General features: G+C 42.7%; 1 protein-coding gene across 1 annotated transcript in view; it reads right to left on the bottom strand.

The window, feature by feature from the left end:
• Window positions 1-6,292, bottom strand: part of LOC147712426 (uncharacterized) — a 1,115,452-nt gene extending 1,109,160 nt beyond the window's left edge. Inside the window, exons 1-2 of the mRNA XM_086919651.1 lie at window positions 6,174-6,292; window positions 6,058-6,088 (exon numbers count right to left, since the gene is read on the bottom strand). Of these exons, the coding sequence (XP_086775777.1) occupies window positions 6,058-6,088; window positions 6,174-6,192 (50 nt within the window). The 5' untranslated portion in view covers window positions 6,193-6,292. The remainder of the gene's footprint in view (window positions 1-6,057; window positions 6,089-6,173) is intronic.
• Window positions 6,293-12,595: the final 6,303 nt, after the last annotated feature.

Raw genomic sequence — 12,595 nt, 5'->3', positions numbered from 1 at the left:
CCAGGCATCCCCGGCGGTCTGGTGGGGCCGTTAGTGAGGATGAGGCAAGCTAATGCCCAGAGTTGCCGAGTGTGATCGCTGATCAGAGTGGGCACCGAGGCGAGAGAATTATCGAGTCCGCTGACCCTGGTCCAGAAACCTGCCGCGCCGGGAATCGAACCCTGGTCCCGGGCCGTCCTCTGCTCTCGGGTCTGCCGCCTCTAACCAGTGAGCCACACTACCTCTGTAGTTAGTCTGAATGTAAAGTGCCTTGTGAGGGCCCTTCCTTTCTGAGTTTTAGCCATCTTGTTCACTTGTACAGGTTTCCCCTTTAGATCCCTTTTTCTCCTCTCACTCCCTGTGTGATCTTGGGCAGCGCTGTACTACTCCATCTGCGCACTATATGTTTTCTACCCAGTTTCCAGTCCTTGTCCAAGTCCTTGACTGTGTTCCAGACATAGTCTCAGACAGCTCCTGACAGTGTAGCTCAGCTGTGGAGCAGTTCCAGTACCGCAAGTCTCTCTTTTCTTATTTCACCCCAACCACTCTTTCCCCCAAGGGGACAGTGTGAGATCTCCAGTTTTGTCTCCGTAGTTGGGACTAGATATGAGTTCATGACAGTCAAATGGACAACAAAGTACAAAGGTAGTGTGGTCAGTGTACTTTGTCCTTGAACAGAATGTACATTGTTGTGATAAAATATTCACATAGAAATGTGCGTTGGAAGCAGAACACTTTTTAAGTACATTATTAGGTATGTGCAAAATATGTTAAAAGTCATGGTCTAAAAAGATGTGAAATTTAAATGTAAACTTGCAAAATATAAGCTTTTGTGTACAGGCCCCTATGAACATCACTAGAAGTGGGGGCCGGAACTAGAATGCACATTCTTTGATAAGAAATGGTCTGAAATATTTTACAGAACATGCACATCTGCAACCAGTGCTGCGAGCAAGGAAGCAATACTGAAAACCATACTATATTGGCATTACACCCCAGCACATATAAAAATGAATAACTCCTGAACATCGCAAGACTGTGGAACTGCGAAGCATAGGCACCCTATATACATACTGTGGCGCTTCCCAAATTTGACTGGGTATTGTGGTTTGTGAGAAGCACACCACTGCTTATTCAAAAAATTAAACTAATTGCTCAAATGGTGCTGCGGCTGATCAGGGTTGTCAGCCCTGAGTGACTAATGTTTAGTGGAGACAAGTAATGATACTCATCCAGTAGCGCACTGTTCACTTGGTGTTGTAGACACACCTAATCAATTTATTCAATGATACCAGACTTGTAATTCAATTCATTACTCCTGTGCATTGATCATCTGATTAACTCAATCACTTCTGACTGTAAACAAAAATCTCATACGTTCATAGAAATGTACATATTTTTACAGGCATTATAATATACATTGGTATACATTAGTTCATTGCGTTTTCATAATGTGTTTTGCATTTATACATCATATCCATAATACTTCGTTGATGCCCAATGCATTTCGGTACCCATCTGGTACCTTCATCAGGGGGCCAATCTGTGGTCTTATGGATCTCAGTGCTGTACTCAATGGATGAATGGTAATTGCCGGACCCAAACTCAATAGTGAAACCGGATTCTTCTACCTCACTTGCCTCCAAAGCGTAACACTCGATTAATCCCCTGTCATCCTCCATGTATAAACGCCTCCTTTTCCAAAATACGCCTACCTTGGGCAACTGAAAGGGAAGCGGAGTGTAGTTTTCTCAATGGCTGGGGCTGGAGGAAGTTCAGGTGGTGGTTAATTTAGGCAGGTCCTTGGTTGTGTAGAGCCTTTTGTGCGTGGGTCAGCAGCTTGAATTGGCATCTCTTTTGTACGGAGAGCCAGTGGAGATTCCTGTGGTGGTTTGTGATGTGGGTTTGGCGGGGAAGGCCAAGGATGAGTCTGGCTGTGATGTTCTGAATGCTGAGAAGTCTCTGTATGAGGTGTGCGGCGATTCCTTCGCAGAGGGCATTGCCATAGTCCAGTCGGCTGGTGATGAGGGCTTGTGACACGGTACGTCTAGTTTGTAAAGGTACCCACTTGAAGATATTACGCATGGGCAGAGTGCGGAAGCAGGCGGGGGAGAGACTGCGTTGAACTCAATACATCACATGGCTGTTCAATTTGTGGGAACTTGAGGGCATGGAAAATAATTCAGCTGTTCCAGAATGGAAAGCAGACATATAATCTACATATGCATAGGTGCCTTGTGTCACTTCTTATCCCAGGACTTCAAGGAACTTAAATTCTCAAAATACCTGCAGTAATTCTCTGGCTCATTTTTGGTCAGACTGCTGTTCAGCGGACGACATCCAGCTCGTAAATCTGGGTCTAGAGAACACAGACTCAATCAGGTTACGATGTGAAGCAAGATATGAATATGGGTACACAGGAAGTTCTGGGATGAGCTTCATTTTTTGCCTTTTGTCTGGTTTGTCATCTTGTAAGTACAAAAAACTCACTTTCTCTCCTCACTCTTTCACCTTTCATCATATACACCTTGCCCCATGGACCAATGGTTCTAGATGGGTGTACGTGTACAATAAATTCCAATAAAGAGGATTAATGCATTTTAAATAGACATATTCAGATGAGCAGCAGTAAATCTAATAAAAACACTTGCAAAAGAAATCAGTACAGTACAAACACAGCAACGACTGACTAGGTGCCTACAATAATTTCAGTTCACACAACAAAAGGAGAATAAATTGACATAAATGCAAGGGTCATAGATATTGGTATAACACTTAAATGTATTGCCCCAGCTGTTTGTGGTACAGGAAAGTGCAGGAGGATGGATGAGTGAGTACAGAATAAGGACACCTAGGATCTTACAGCCAGATTCATCAAACCGAAATTGGCTCGCAAAGGGCCAGATTCTGAGAATCTGGCCCTTTGCGAGCGCTATTTTTGCATTTGGGATTCATCATCCCAAATGCAAAAATCGCAATTCTAGAAATCGCTAAATTGCGATTAATTGCATTTAAGGAATATCAATTTGAGATTCCTTAAATGCAATTCATTAACCACTTTAAAATTGCGAATTCGCAATCTGGGGCCGCTATTTACCGCGAAGTCTAACTACGTGGTAAATAGCAAAAACTTAGAAAAATGCACTTTAGTGCATTTTTCTAAGTTGTATGTTACACACACACACATGTCCTTAGGACATGTGTGTGCACAACATCAGTGTACATTACCAGTTCAGGGGTGCTACAGGGTGTCCTTTGGACTCCCTGGCACCCTTGAAATTGCTTCTTTATTTGCGATTCGCTAATTGCTAATCGCGAATAAAGAAGCAGTAGAAATCGCATAAAATATTGCAATTTCTACATGCATCCCGTTTTGCGAGTCTTTAATAGCGAATCCTTAAAATTCGCTATTAAGGACTCGCAAAACATGACCATGATGAATCTGGGGGTTAAGAGACATAAATATTTGGCCTGTACCGTTGTCACTCAGGAGAAGTGTTGCTCAATGGTTAGAGCAGGCGGACCTCGATGCAGATCTCTGGCCAGGGACCAGGGTTCGATTCCTGCCCCGGCGGGTCTCGGACTCAATAATTCCCCATACCAGATATTCTCGCCTCAGTGCCTTTTCTGATCATGGGTCCCACGCTGAAACTCTGGGCAATAGCTTGCTTAGTCTCCACAACGGCCCCCACAACGCGAGGGATGCCTGGCCTGCACCATGGGGGTGCCCAGGAGTGGACACTTCACAGGGAAAGCCAGGAAGGGTTCCCTTGCGGTATTCGTACAAGCACCGGGAAACCCACTGCGGGTAGCTGTGCGCTATACAAGTACAAAAACATTTACAACATTTACATTTACAATGTACTTTGCACTAACATGTGACATAATAATTGGCAAGGTACATTTACTAAGACTTAACTCCGATCTGGGTGACACCTGAGGTACACATAGAAAGCTTCTGGCAGAAGGCTGGGTAGCCAGCTACAATTATGCAGCAAGGTGTGATCTAGGTACAATAGCAGTTATAACTCAAGGACATGTTACAAGTTTTTTAACTTACCATTGCCCACATACCCAACAAATACAGTACCTTGCACATTTAACCCCTTAAGTGCTGCCTCGGTGCATTGGCCGACGGCAGCCCTACCTCCCCAGTGCTGCACACGACCATTGAACGTCCATTCAGCACTAGTTCTAATGGACAGCGCAGCACTGGGGAGGAATGTTTAATAGCAGTTATGAGGTTAAACTCACAGCCTCTTCATAACACCAGCCTGCTCCCTGGTGCTGTGACTGGATTTATTGCTTCCTACCTCTCAGGAGACGTTGAAGTACTTTGCAGGGAATATTAATCAACTGTGGAACCTCAAGTTAGTGTTTGGCTCAGTGGTTATTGGTTACTGTTGATTATCGAGGTTATCATTGTGCACTTAACAAAACCATTCTGTGCATTTACTCCAGTTTCTTAGCAGGAGATAATAGCAGGAGGTAGGCTGGCTCACTTTGTTGTCTGGGGCAAGGTGGGAGAGGGAGATTTGGGTCCTTATAAATGGTTGAAGGATGACCATATAGACTAGAAGAGATTAAGGTCCTTATTACAAGTTTGTCGGTCCTCCTGCAGCACAGCCACCACTGCACCTCTAGCAGGACAGCCAAGGCAGTGGTGCACCCGCAAGCCAGATTCAGAGTTGCATCCATGGCGGCGGGTGGTGCGGAGGCGGTCTCACGGCGGCATTTATGTTAGGCTCATAGGAGAGCCTGAACAGCAGACTGTGGCTGCAGCACATTCCTGCATCATATAGCATGCACCATGTCGTGCATGCCACAATGTGCAGGAATGAGGGTGCAATTCCAGTGGGGCAGCCCACACCCAAAATCGATAGGGGCCCTGTTTGGGCCCCCTTACTTGCATCCCAGCCACACTTTTCATGGTGGGCATCCCGTCGTGAAGTGGATTTGCAACTCGGAATATGCTCTGCAGTGCCGCATCAACACCACCCGAAAATTCCTGTGCCTTTCTCTCCGCCACCGCTGTGGGATCCTGGATACCGGCAGAGGCGGCGGTACTATGGCAGTCTGACCGCCACACTGTGAATAAGGTGGGTGGACCCAGAGGGGTGGCAGTGGTCAGAACTCCATCGAGAGTAAGGCGGTCCCAAGAACCCTAAGTATTGTTAGATTGTTGGGATGAACAGAAGGAGAGATTATCTATGAAATGAGGTGTGGGCAATTTGCAGCAGTACAATAACAGAGAGTAGGAGACAGTTATGTGACTTATAGGCTATATTCAGAGAGAGGAGGCACGCATAGGATGGAAGGCAAGAAGAGGGTCATTAGACAGAAAGAGAGGAGTAGGAAACAATTGAGTATCAAGTCAGGTAAATTTTTATTCAGGGTTTTTAGGAATTTTGTCAGAGAAGGCGTTTTGAGATACTAGACAATCTGAGAAAGTACGGCTGTAGAGAAACATTATTTAAATGTGTGATGGTGTATCGTATTGTAACATCCACATAGCACCCACAACAATCAAGTGGAAGCTGAAGGGCCCACTCATGCACCGGGATAGCATTTTACACTGTAATATGCCGACAGTGAAGTCGCTGGGCAGTAATTTTAATCCCGGGGAAACTGTTTAACTGCAGTTATTTCTCTTTCTAGAAGTAGTGAAAGCTGCTGCAATTACATTGGGAACTGAACTATTGGTCCCAGTGCAGTTAGTCCACTTCCTTTAAGTACCAATGACTCCAGCAATAGCACTGCCAAAATCTGCAGGATCCACAAATACAGAGTTTAATCAGCAAGGTTTTCTTTGCATTCTCTGACTTGAGGTTGTGTATCTCTAATTGTAAAATTGTAAAAACATTTTTTCAAAAAAGCTGCTGAAGGTTATAGAGCTACTAGATGCGAGCAAAGTGGCACATTTTGATAGTGCTCCCAAAGTAAATTCCTCCAACCTCAAACAAAATCCTCAATTAAGACGCTCACTGAAGACATTTCAGAACTATTTTCTGAATACATGGTCACCAACCCTGAAACTTACAGGGTTTACAATCCAGAAGAGTGAATTAAAAAACATACCTCTTTGTTTTACTCCTGCCTGCACCAGGGCCTAGAAATGGACAAAAAAAGGCATTGTTAGGTCCTTCCTTCTAAGTCTTTGGAAATATGGTGATACTTCATAGCAAACCACTTACCTTTTCTCCTCCAGGTCATGATGCTCAGCACTATCCGACTGCCTTCCTCTCACAGCTGCCGTGGAGGCATCCACCACTAGAAACACGCAGCACAAAGGTTCTCAAATCAAGTTGGCCTTTGAAATTAAAAGGTGATTTTGGTTATTAAATTGTCAGCAGAAAGTCTAAAATCTTCTGTCAATGCCCACATCCTCTTCAAAAGATGTAATCCTCATTTATTTTGAATAACTTATTTGCATACTGTTTACCTCCCAGCCAACCGTGAAGAACAAATTTATGAATAGTTGTGAACATGCGTTTAGACAGAATATTTAAGAGAATATATCCCTGCCTCTCAGGAAGTAAAACAAATACTTGGGGTCGGATTCACATAGGTAAACTTAGATGTTTGGTCTAAATTTAGACCAAACCATTAAGGGACAGATGTAGGTGACCAAATACTGGTCGGTAACGGTTACCGACCGGTATTTGGAGTTTTAGATATAGGGGGGTTGAATTGTACAGATTCAGTAAATTTACTGATTCAGTAAATTTACCGATTCGGTAAATTTACTGAATCAGTAAATCTAGATGTAGGTGGCACTGAAAACAGTGCCACAGACCCTTAAAAATGTGTTATTTACCACGAAATAATATTTTGTGGTAAATAACGAATTCCAGTGTAAATGCACATCTGTGCATGTACACCTGTGCCATGTGGCACACACACATGCCCTAAGGGCATATATGTGTGTCACATGGCACACAAGCCTGAATCAGGGGTGCAACAGGGTGTCAAAGTGACACCCTGCCACCCTTGACTATTTACCGATTCGGTAATTGGCATTGATTCCTATGGGCCTCAAGGCTCATAGGAATCAATGGCAATCAATGGCAATTACCTAATCGGTAAATACCGATTCGGTAATTGTTACCGAATATTTACCTACATGGCATTTACCGATTTGTAAATACCGAAATCGGTAAAATTCGGTATTTACGAATTGGTAAATGCCATTTACCTACATCTGGCCCTAAGTTTACGACTTTGGGAATTCCCAAAGGACATTTACAGTACTATCTTTATGTCTGCACTCAGGGCGGAGATTCGCCCCGTTTGCAGACAAGAGAGTACTCGTTAATGCCCTTTGTGAATTCCCCAAGTCGCAAACTTAGACATTTGTTCTAAGTTTAGACCAAACGTTGAAGTTTACCGTTTTAGAATTGCGCCTATAGACCTGTTCTACAACATACGGATCTCTTAAGAAATCAAACCCAGAGGCTGATTTTAGGCAACACTGTGCTGCACCAGAAAGCAGAATCTCACAGGACATTTAAATATTGCATCAAGTGTTGCAGAGACCCACCCTGCCGGCCCTGAAAATCCAGGATTAAACCTAGCAAAAATCTTGTATCACAGGACTGGTGGTTGAAGGGTCAGGTCACTTGCATGGGTCAATCATTCCTCGACATATTTCCATAGTAAAAGAATACACTGCACAAGAAAGATGCTATTGAATTGTCAATAAATTTGCATTCTGTTTTTTTCACCTCTGTATTAAAAATGCCATTGGTCTTTTGATTAAACTTTTCCTTATTGACTCGTTGAACAATAGATTAATGGATAGGTTACTGTTAAATAAGACAATTAAAATATGAAAACTGGAGGACATGTTCCAACTTGAGCAATCACTCCTGTCCCTGGACCATGAAACCTTTAACTGCACAAACTGGGATTCCTCAGACCGTGCACTTAGAAAATTGTAGGCTTGGTGCAATTACTAATAATGTTAAGGTTTCAAGACTAGGAATACATCTTGAGAAGAGCTCTACATTGGATCCACTCCTTTCTCCATGACCGTTACCAACACATATGAAAAGTGTCTGTCTGCCTCCTATATTCAGAAAGTGTGCTTCTGAGTGCTACAGGCTCAGCCGCCTCCATTACTTACATACACATGTGACTAATATAACAGGTTTATGGCCCATGTGATGCACTTTCAACTGGATGTACTTGGAAATGTATACCAAAAATTATTTGCCTAGGTGAGAAGCCATGAAATTAAATTGAAAACTATCTAAATATTGCCTACTACTGTATTCAAGATAGTTTCCTTTGTTTGAATAGAGTAAAAACTGTCAGAATGATATTCCCTTTAATGGCCTCAAAACAAAGAAAGCCCTCCACCTTATGTCCTGGAATTTCTATTCAACATAGACATGGCCTTGCAACATAAGTCAACACAGTAGTCAAATACATTCGGTCTGTTGCAGGGATTCTGCTGAGGAATAGACTATGCTTTGGACTATACAACGTCAGTTGTTAGGGACTGAGTCACCATTTCAACTCAGTACCATGAGCCTGAGTCCGACTAGCTATAGTGTCTCACTTGTCCTCCTACTCATAACAACAGGAGCAAGTGAATTGAAACCCCAGAACACAACATTCAAAACCCTCCCAGGGATCGTGGTGACAGGACGCTCAATTTCGCTCACACACTCGTCCACAATAAGATATGAAAGAGACACGAACAAAGTTTAAATTGTTTATTTAAACTATTGGCCTCTGAAATGCAGTATATGTGCCACAATAAGCAAACAACTGCTGAGCAAAAATACCATCAGTATTATCAATAAACGTATATTATGAAAAGCTCTGTCATATTATAAGACAGAATAGCCTAACCCCCTCCCCCTCTACAGAATCAAACAGATTATACAGCAAAGATCTCTGAGTTTACCAGAAGACCCTGTACCTTAGCCAACACAGATGAACGTTCTACATCTCATATACAACAGTGATCTTCTCTCAGGAAATATCGGTCTCTCTCTGTGTGATACATTATTGTGCATACCTATATCACAAGGTCGACATGCTCATAAACAACAGCTGCATTTCTTTGCTGTGTCTAGATGCGAGTGCCTGACCAGAACAAGATAACAAGGGACAAAGTTGTTTGATTTTGTCTGTTGTTGAAACTAAATCCCAGGAAAAAACAGAACGAAAAAACAACTGCAGGTTCGGTGTAAAAATATAATAGGGCACAGAAGCAAACATGATTATATAATAACATGTGCAAAACTAATGTGGCATGTATTGTGCACAGTTAGGCTAATATAGGAAAAACTACAATAGGCCCTGTATAGAACACATGACACCCTCCCCTTGGTCAGGAAGGAAGCATGTAAGGCAATGACAGAAACAAGTGATAAGCAGTCTCAGGAATTCATATTATAACCATGTTGCTTTAAAAGATCAATAAATTACAATTTGAAAACAAAAATCTCCAATTAATTAGTGTCACAGGGATTAATTATGTATGCAGTCATAGTAGAGGTAAAGGACGCCATGATGGAGTCTGGATCCACATAGATAGCAAAATCTGCAGCCCAGTTCTTAAGTTCCCACGAACCGACATGATCCTTGGTTCTAACAGATGTAAATACTATCAATGGGCAACCTTTGCTGTTTCAATTAAACTTTCATTCAGCAATCGCTGTCCCAATGCACAGGAACTTCAGTTAGCCATTTGCTATAGACTCGGATTCTGTAGATGTCACTAACGCAAGGAACAGTCCTGATAATGATCCACTAAGGGACGCATCTGCAGTTCAACATCCAAGCCAGCAGGTGTCTTTAGAGTCAGTGCCCATTGAAAGGGGCACCAGATGCAGTGAAATACAAATTGCACACAGATGAAGTAAGCATGGCTGAATGTTAGACACCAATCCATATCCACCGTCTGTAACGGAATCATGTCAAAGAGCTGAAGAATGCGCTCACGGTAGTGCTGGAGAGATGCCAGGTCCAGGTCGGCCATAGAAGGAGCATCCATTACAGAACAGCAAAAATAGGATGAGAATACCACAAATGAGGAATAGCTGTACTGGGATACCACCGAACATGTGTATAAAAGCTGGTATTACTCCAAAGATAGTTTGGAAAGAAGTGACAAGTCCAGAGCCTACAAGATTCAAAAAATGGGCTACATCCGCAGTATCAGAAGCAATAAATATTGATTAATCAATTCCCCGAAATGCAGGGGAAGATTTGTATTCAACAATACTGCAATTCAAAGTTCTCGCGGGCAGATGTAAGGGCACTTCTTTTTGAAATGATAATGCTTTGAGTCTGCTTAGCTTGTAGAAATCTGCCTTCAAAGTTGGAATGGAAGGCAACAACAAGCGATCTACCACTCCATGCAGGGGGAGAAACAGGATGTTAGTTAACTCACCAAGTTGGCATACTCTATGTATGCAATAAACCTGCAGCAAACGGTTTTCCAACAAAACTTGTGTGGACAGTGTATTTTGCGCAGCCCACTAAGTATTGCTAAGCGGGTGGTTGCCGATATCGGCACTATGCGGCAGCCCCCGGCGCACGCAGTGGGCCCTGTAAGAGCGCTGCCCTCTTAGAGTCGCATTAGGCACCACCCCGCGCCCAGTCGCAGGGACCCCCTCCTTTTTCCGGCGCCTCTGCTGCACCATTTCCAGTGCTCAGTGGGCTGGGGGCTGGTACCCCACCCACTGGCCACCCTCTTTGTCCGTCGCTGGAAATGCTGTCACTATCCCATCCGCTTACCTTTTGTGCCGGGGGGAGGGCTGACTAACGAATTGAACGTACTAATGTTTACAGTTGTGTTGCAGGCAGAGTGAAAGGGCAATCTGGAAGCTGATTGGTACGAGGGGTACCCTTTCGGGAGTACAATAAGGGTGTATTATGCCAAAATCCCAGGAGTCTATACAGCAAGACCTTGGGTGAAACAATGGCGCCCGGTAGTCCTTCGGGCAGTTGTAAGCCTGAGCAACCGGGTGCTTGCCTGGTTAAGTTGCAACAAGTGACTAACTGGGAAACAGACACAATATACAGGACTGCTGTCTGCATATCACAACAGTCCTCATTATTAAGCATGACATGGCTTACATGTGAAAGTATGGGTATGAAGGGAAGAATTGTGGGAACTGGTTTTTTCCTTTTAAATAACAAGCCAAATTAGGTGCTGAAACATTACATACGCCATGAATTCTTACATATTGGCAAACAAGTGAATGACTGGCAGTGGAGTCACACTACTCTCCTGTGAGAAAATCTTCTCTGTCAGCATGTTCACAGCGATGGGTAAAGGGCAGGGACCATAGCTCATGAATTTAGCTGCTCCCTAGGAGTTCATATTTACCTACCTGGAAATATTTCATGCATGATGTAAACTGAAATGTTGGTATGGGCAAACAGATAACTCTGTGTATTAGCCATACAGCTGAAGGTGTTTCGACTAGGTTAATGGGATTATTTCTAATTTGGTATATGTTGCATCTTTCATAGCCATTGATTCTTGTGTGTGCGTTAAATCAAAAGGCCGAAACAAAGCAGTACAATTCAAATAATGTCAGGGAATGTGTCAATTTTTGAGAGGTTGAAGTGCCTATCTAAACTGCATAATGGATTTGAACTGACTCTGACCATGATCCAATGTTGACATATCATTCTGGACAATATCCATAACAGATGATACAATGTTGTTCAAATTATAAATACAAGATGATAATGTATTAATACTGTTGTCTACTACAGTGAGTACTTTATCTAAATTATCTTGATCAATTTGTCTCGAGCGCACAGCAGCTTCACTTTGCGAAAATTTCAAAAATTCATTGTAGGTTGCATATAGGGAATCTTTTTGAACGAGAGGGCTTGGGACCTGATTAAAAAATCAGATAACTTCATGTCTTTGGACAGGAGAGAAGGATGTTGTTTCACAGCAGATAGTGTGGAATGTTACAACCACTGCTGGCATAATTTACCCACTGAATGGAAGGTATTAGTGTTTGAGTGGGGTTGACTGAGTACCGTGGGTTGGGTCTACTGGATTTGATACTCGAAGTGGAATCGAGAAAAAAGGCAGGACAATCGTGAGTGTCTACTGGCCACAATAACCACCCACAAGGAGGTGCAAATATTGAGTTAAATATACCATACTATTATAATATCATACTAGTGAACTGTTGTTCTGTACAATTTGTATAAGAATGTCAATTATCAAAACGGGCAATTGAAGGAATAATCAGGGCATTCAGATCTTCAAATGTAGAAAATACCAAAAAAGTGGTTTGTTGGACTGTTTCATTTAAAAAAAAATATGTGTATGGAAATCAAACTCGAAATACAGTTTCTGTACACTGGAGCTGTCACGGTTTTGTTTCTCAAATGGATTTCAGATCAATATTGTCTTTCCAATAATCATAATCCTTAGGGACAGTCGTTCAACAAATGAAGCTGCATATCAGCTTTGTCTGAGTAAGCAAATACTTTTTCTCATTGGCTGGAATACATTTAAAATAGAAAGATGTTGGATCTCGAAGGTCACAACCTGTAAAATATGTGTATTCATTTTTTTGAGTTTGTGAACTTCCCTGTGGTAGTGTTGGACAATGTCCCTACTGTG

The sequence above is a fragment of the Lissotriton vulgaris genome, chromosome 5, assembly GCF_964263255.1.
Source record: "Lissotriton vulgaris chromosome 5, aLisVul1.2, whole genome shotgun sequence".
NCBI lineage: Eukaryota > Metazoa > Chordata > Amphibia > Caudata > Salamandridae > Lissotriton > Lissotriton vulgaris.
This window is presented reverse-complemented; position numbering and strand designations above follow the sequence as displayed.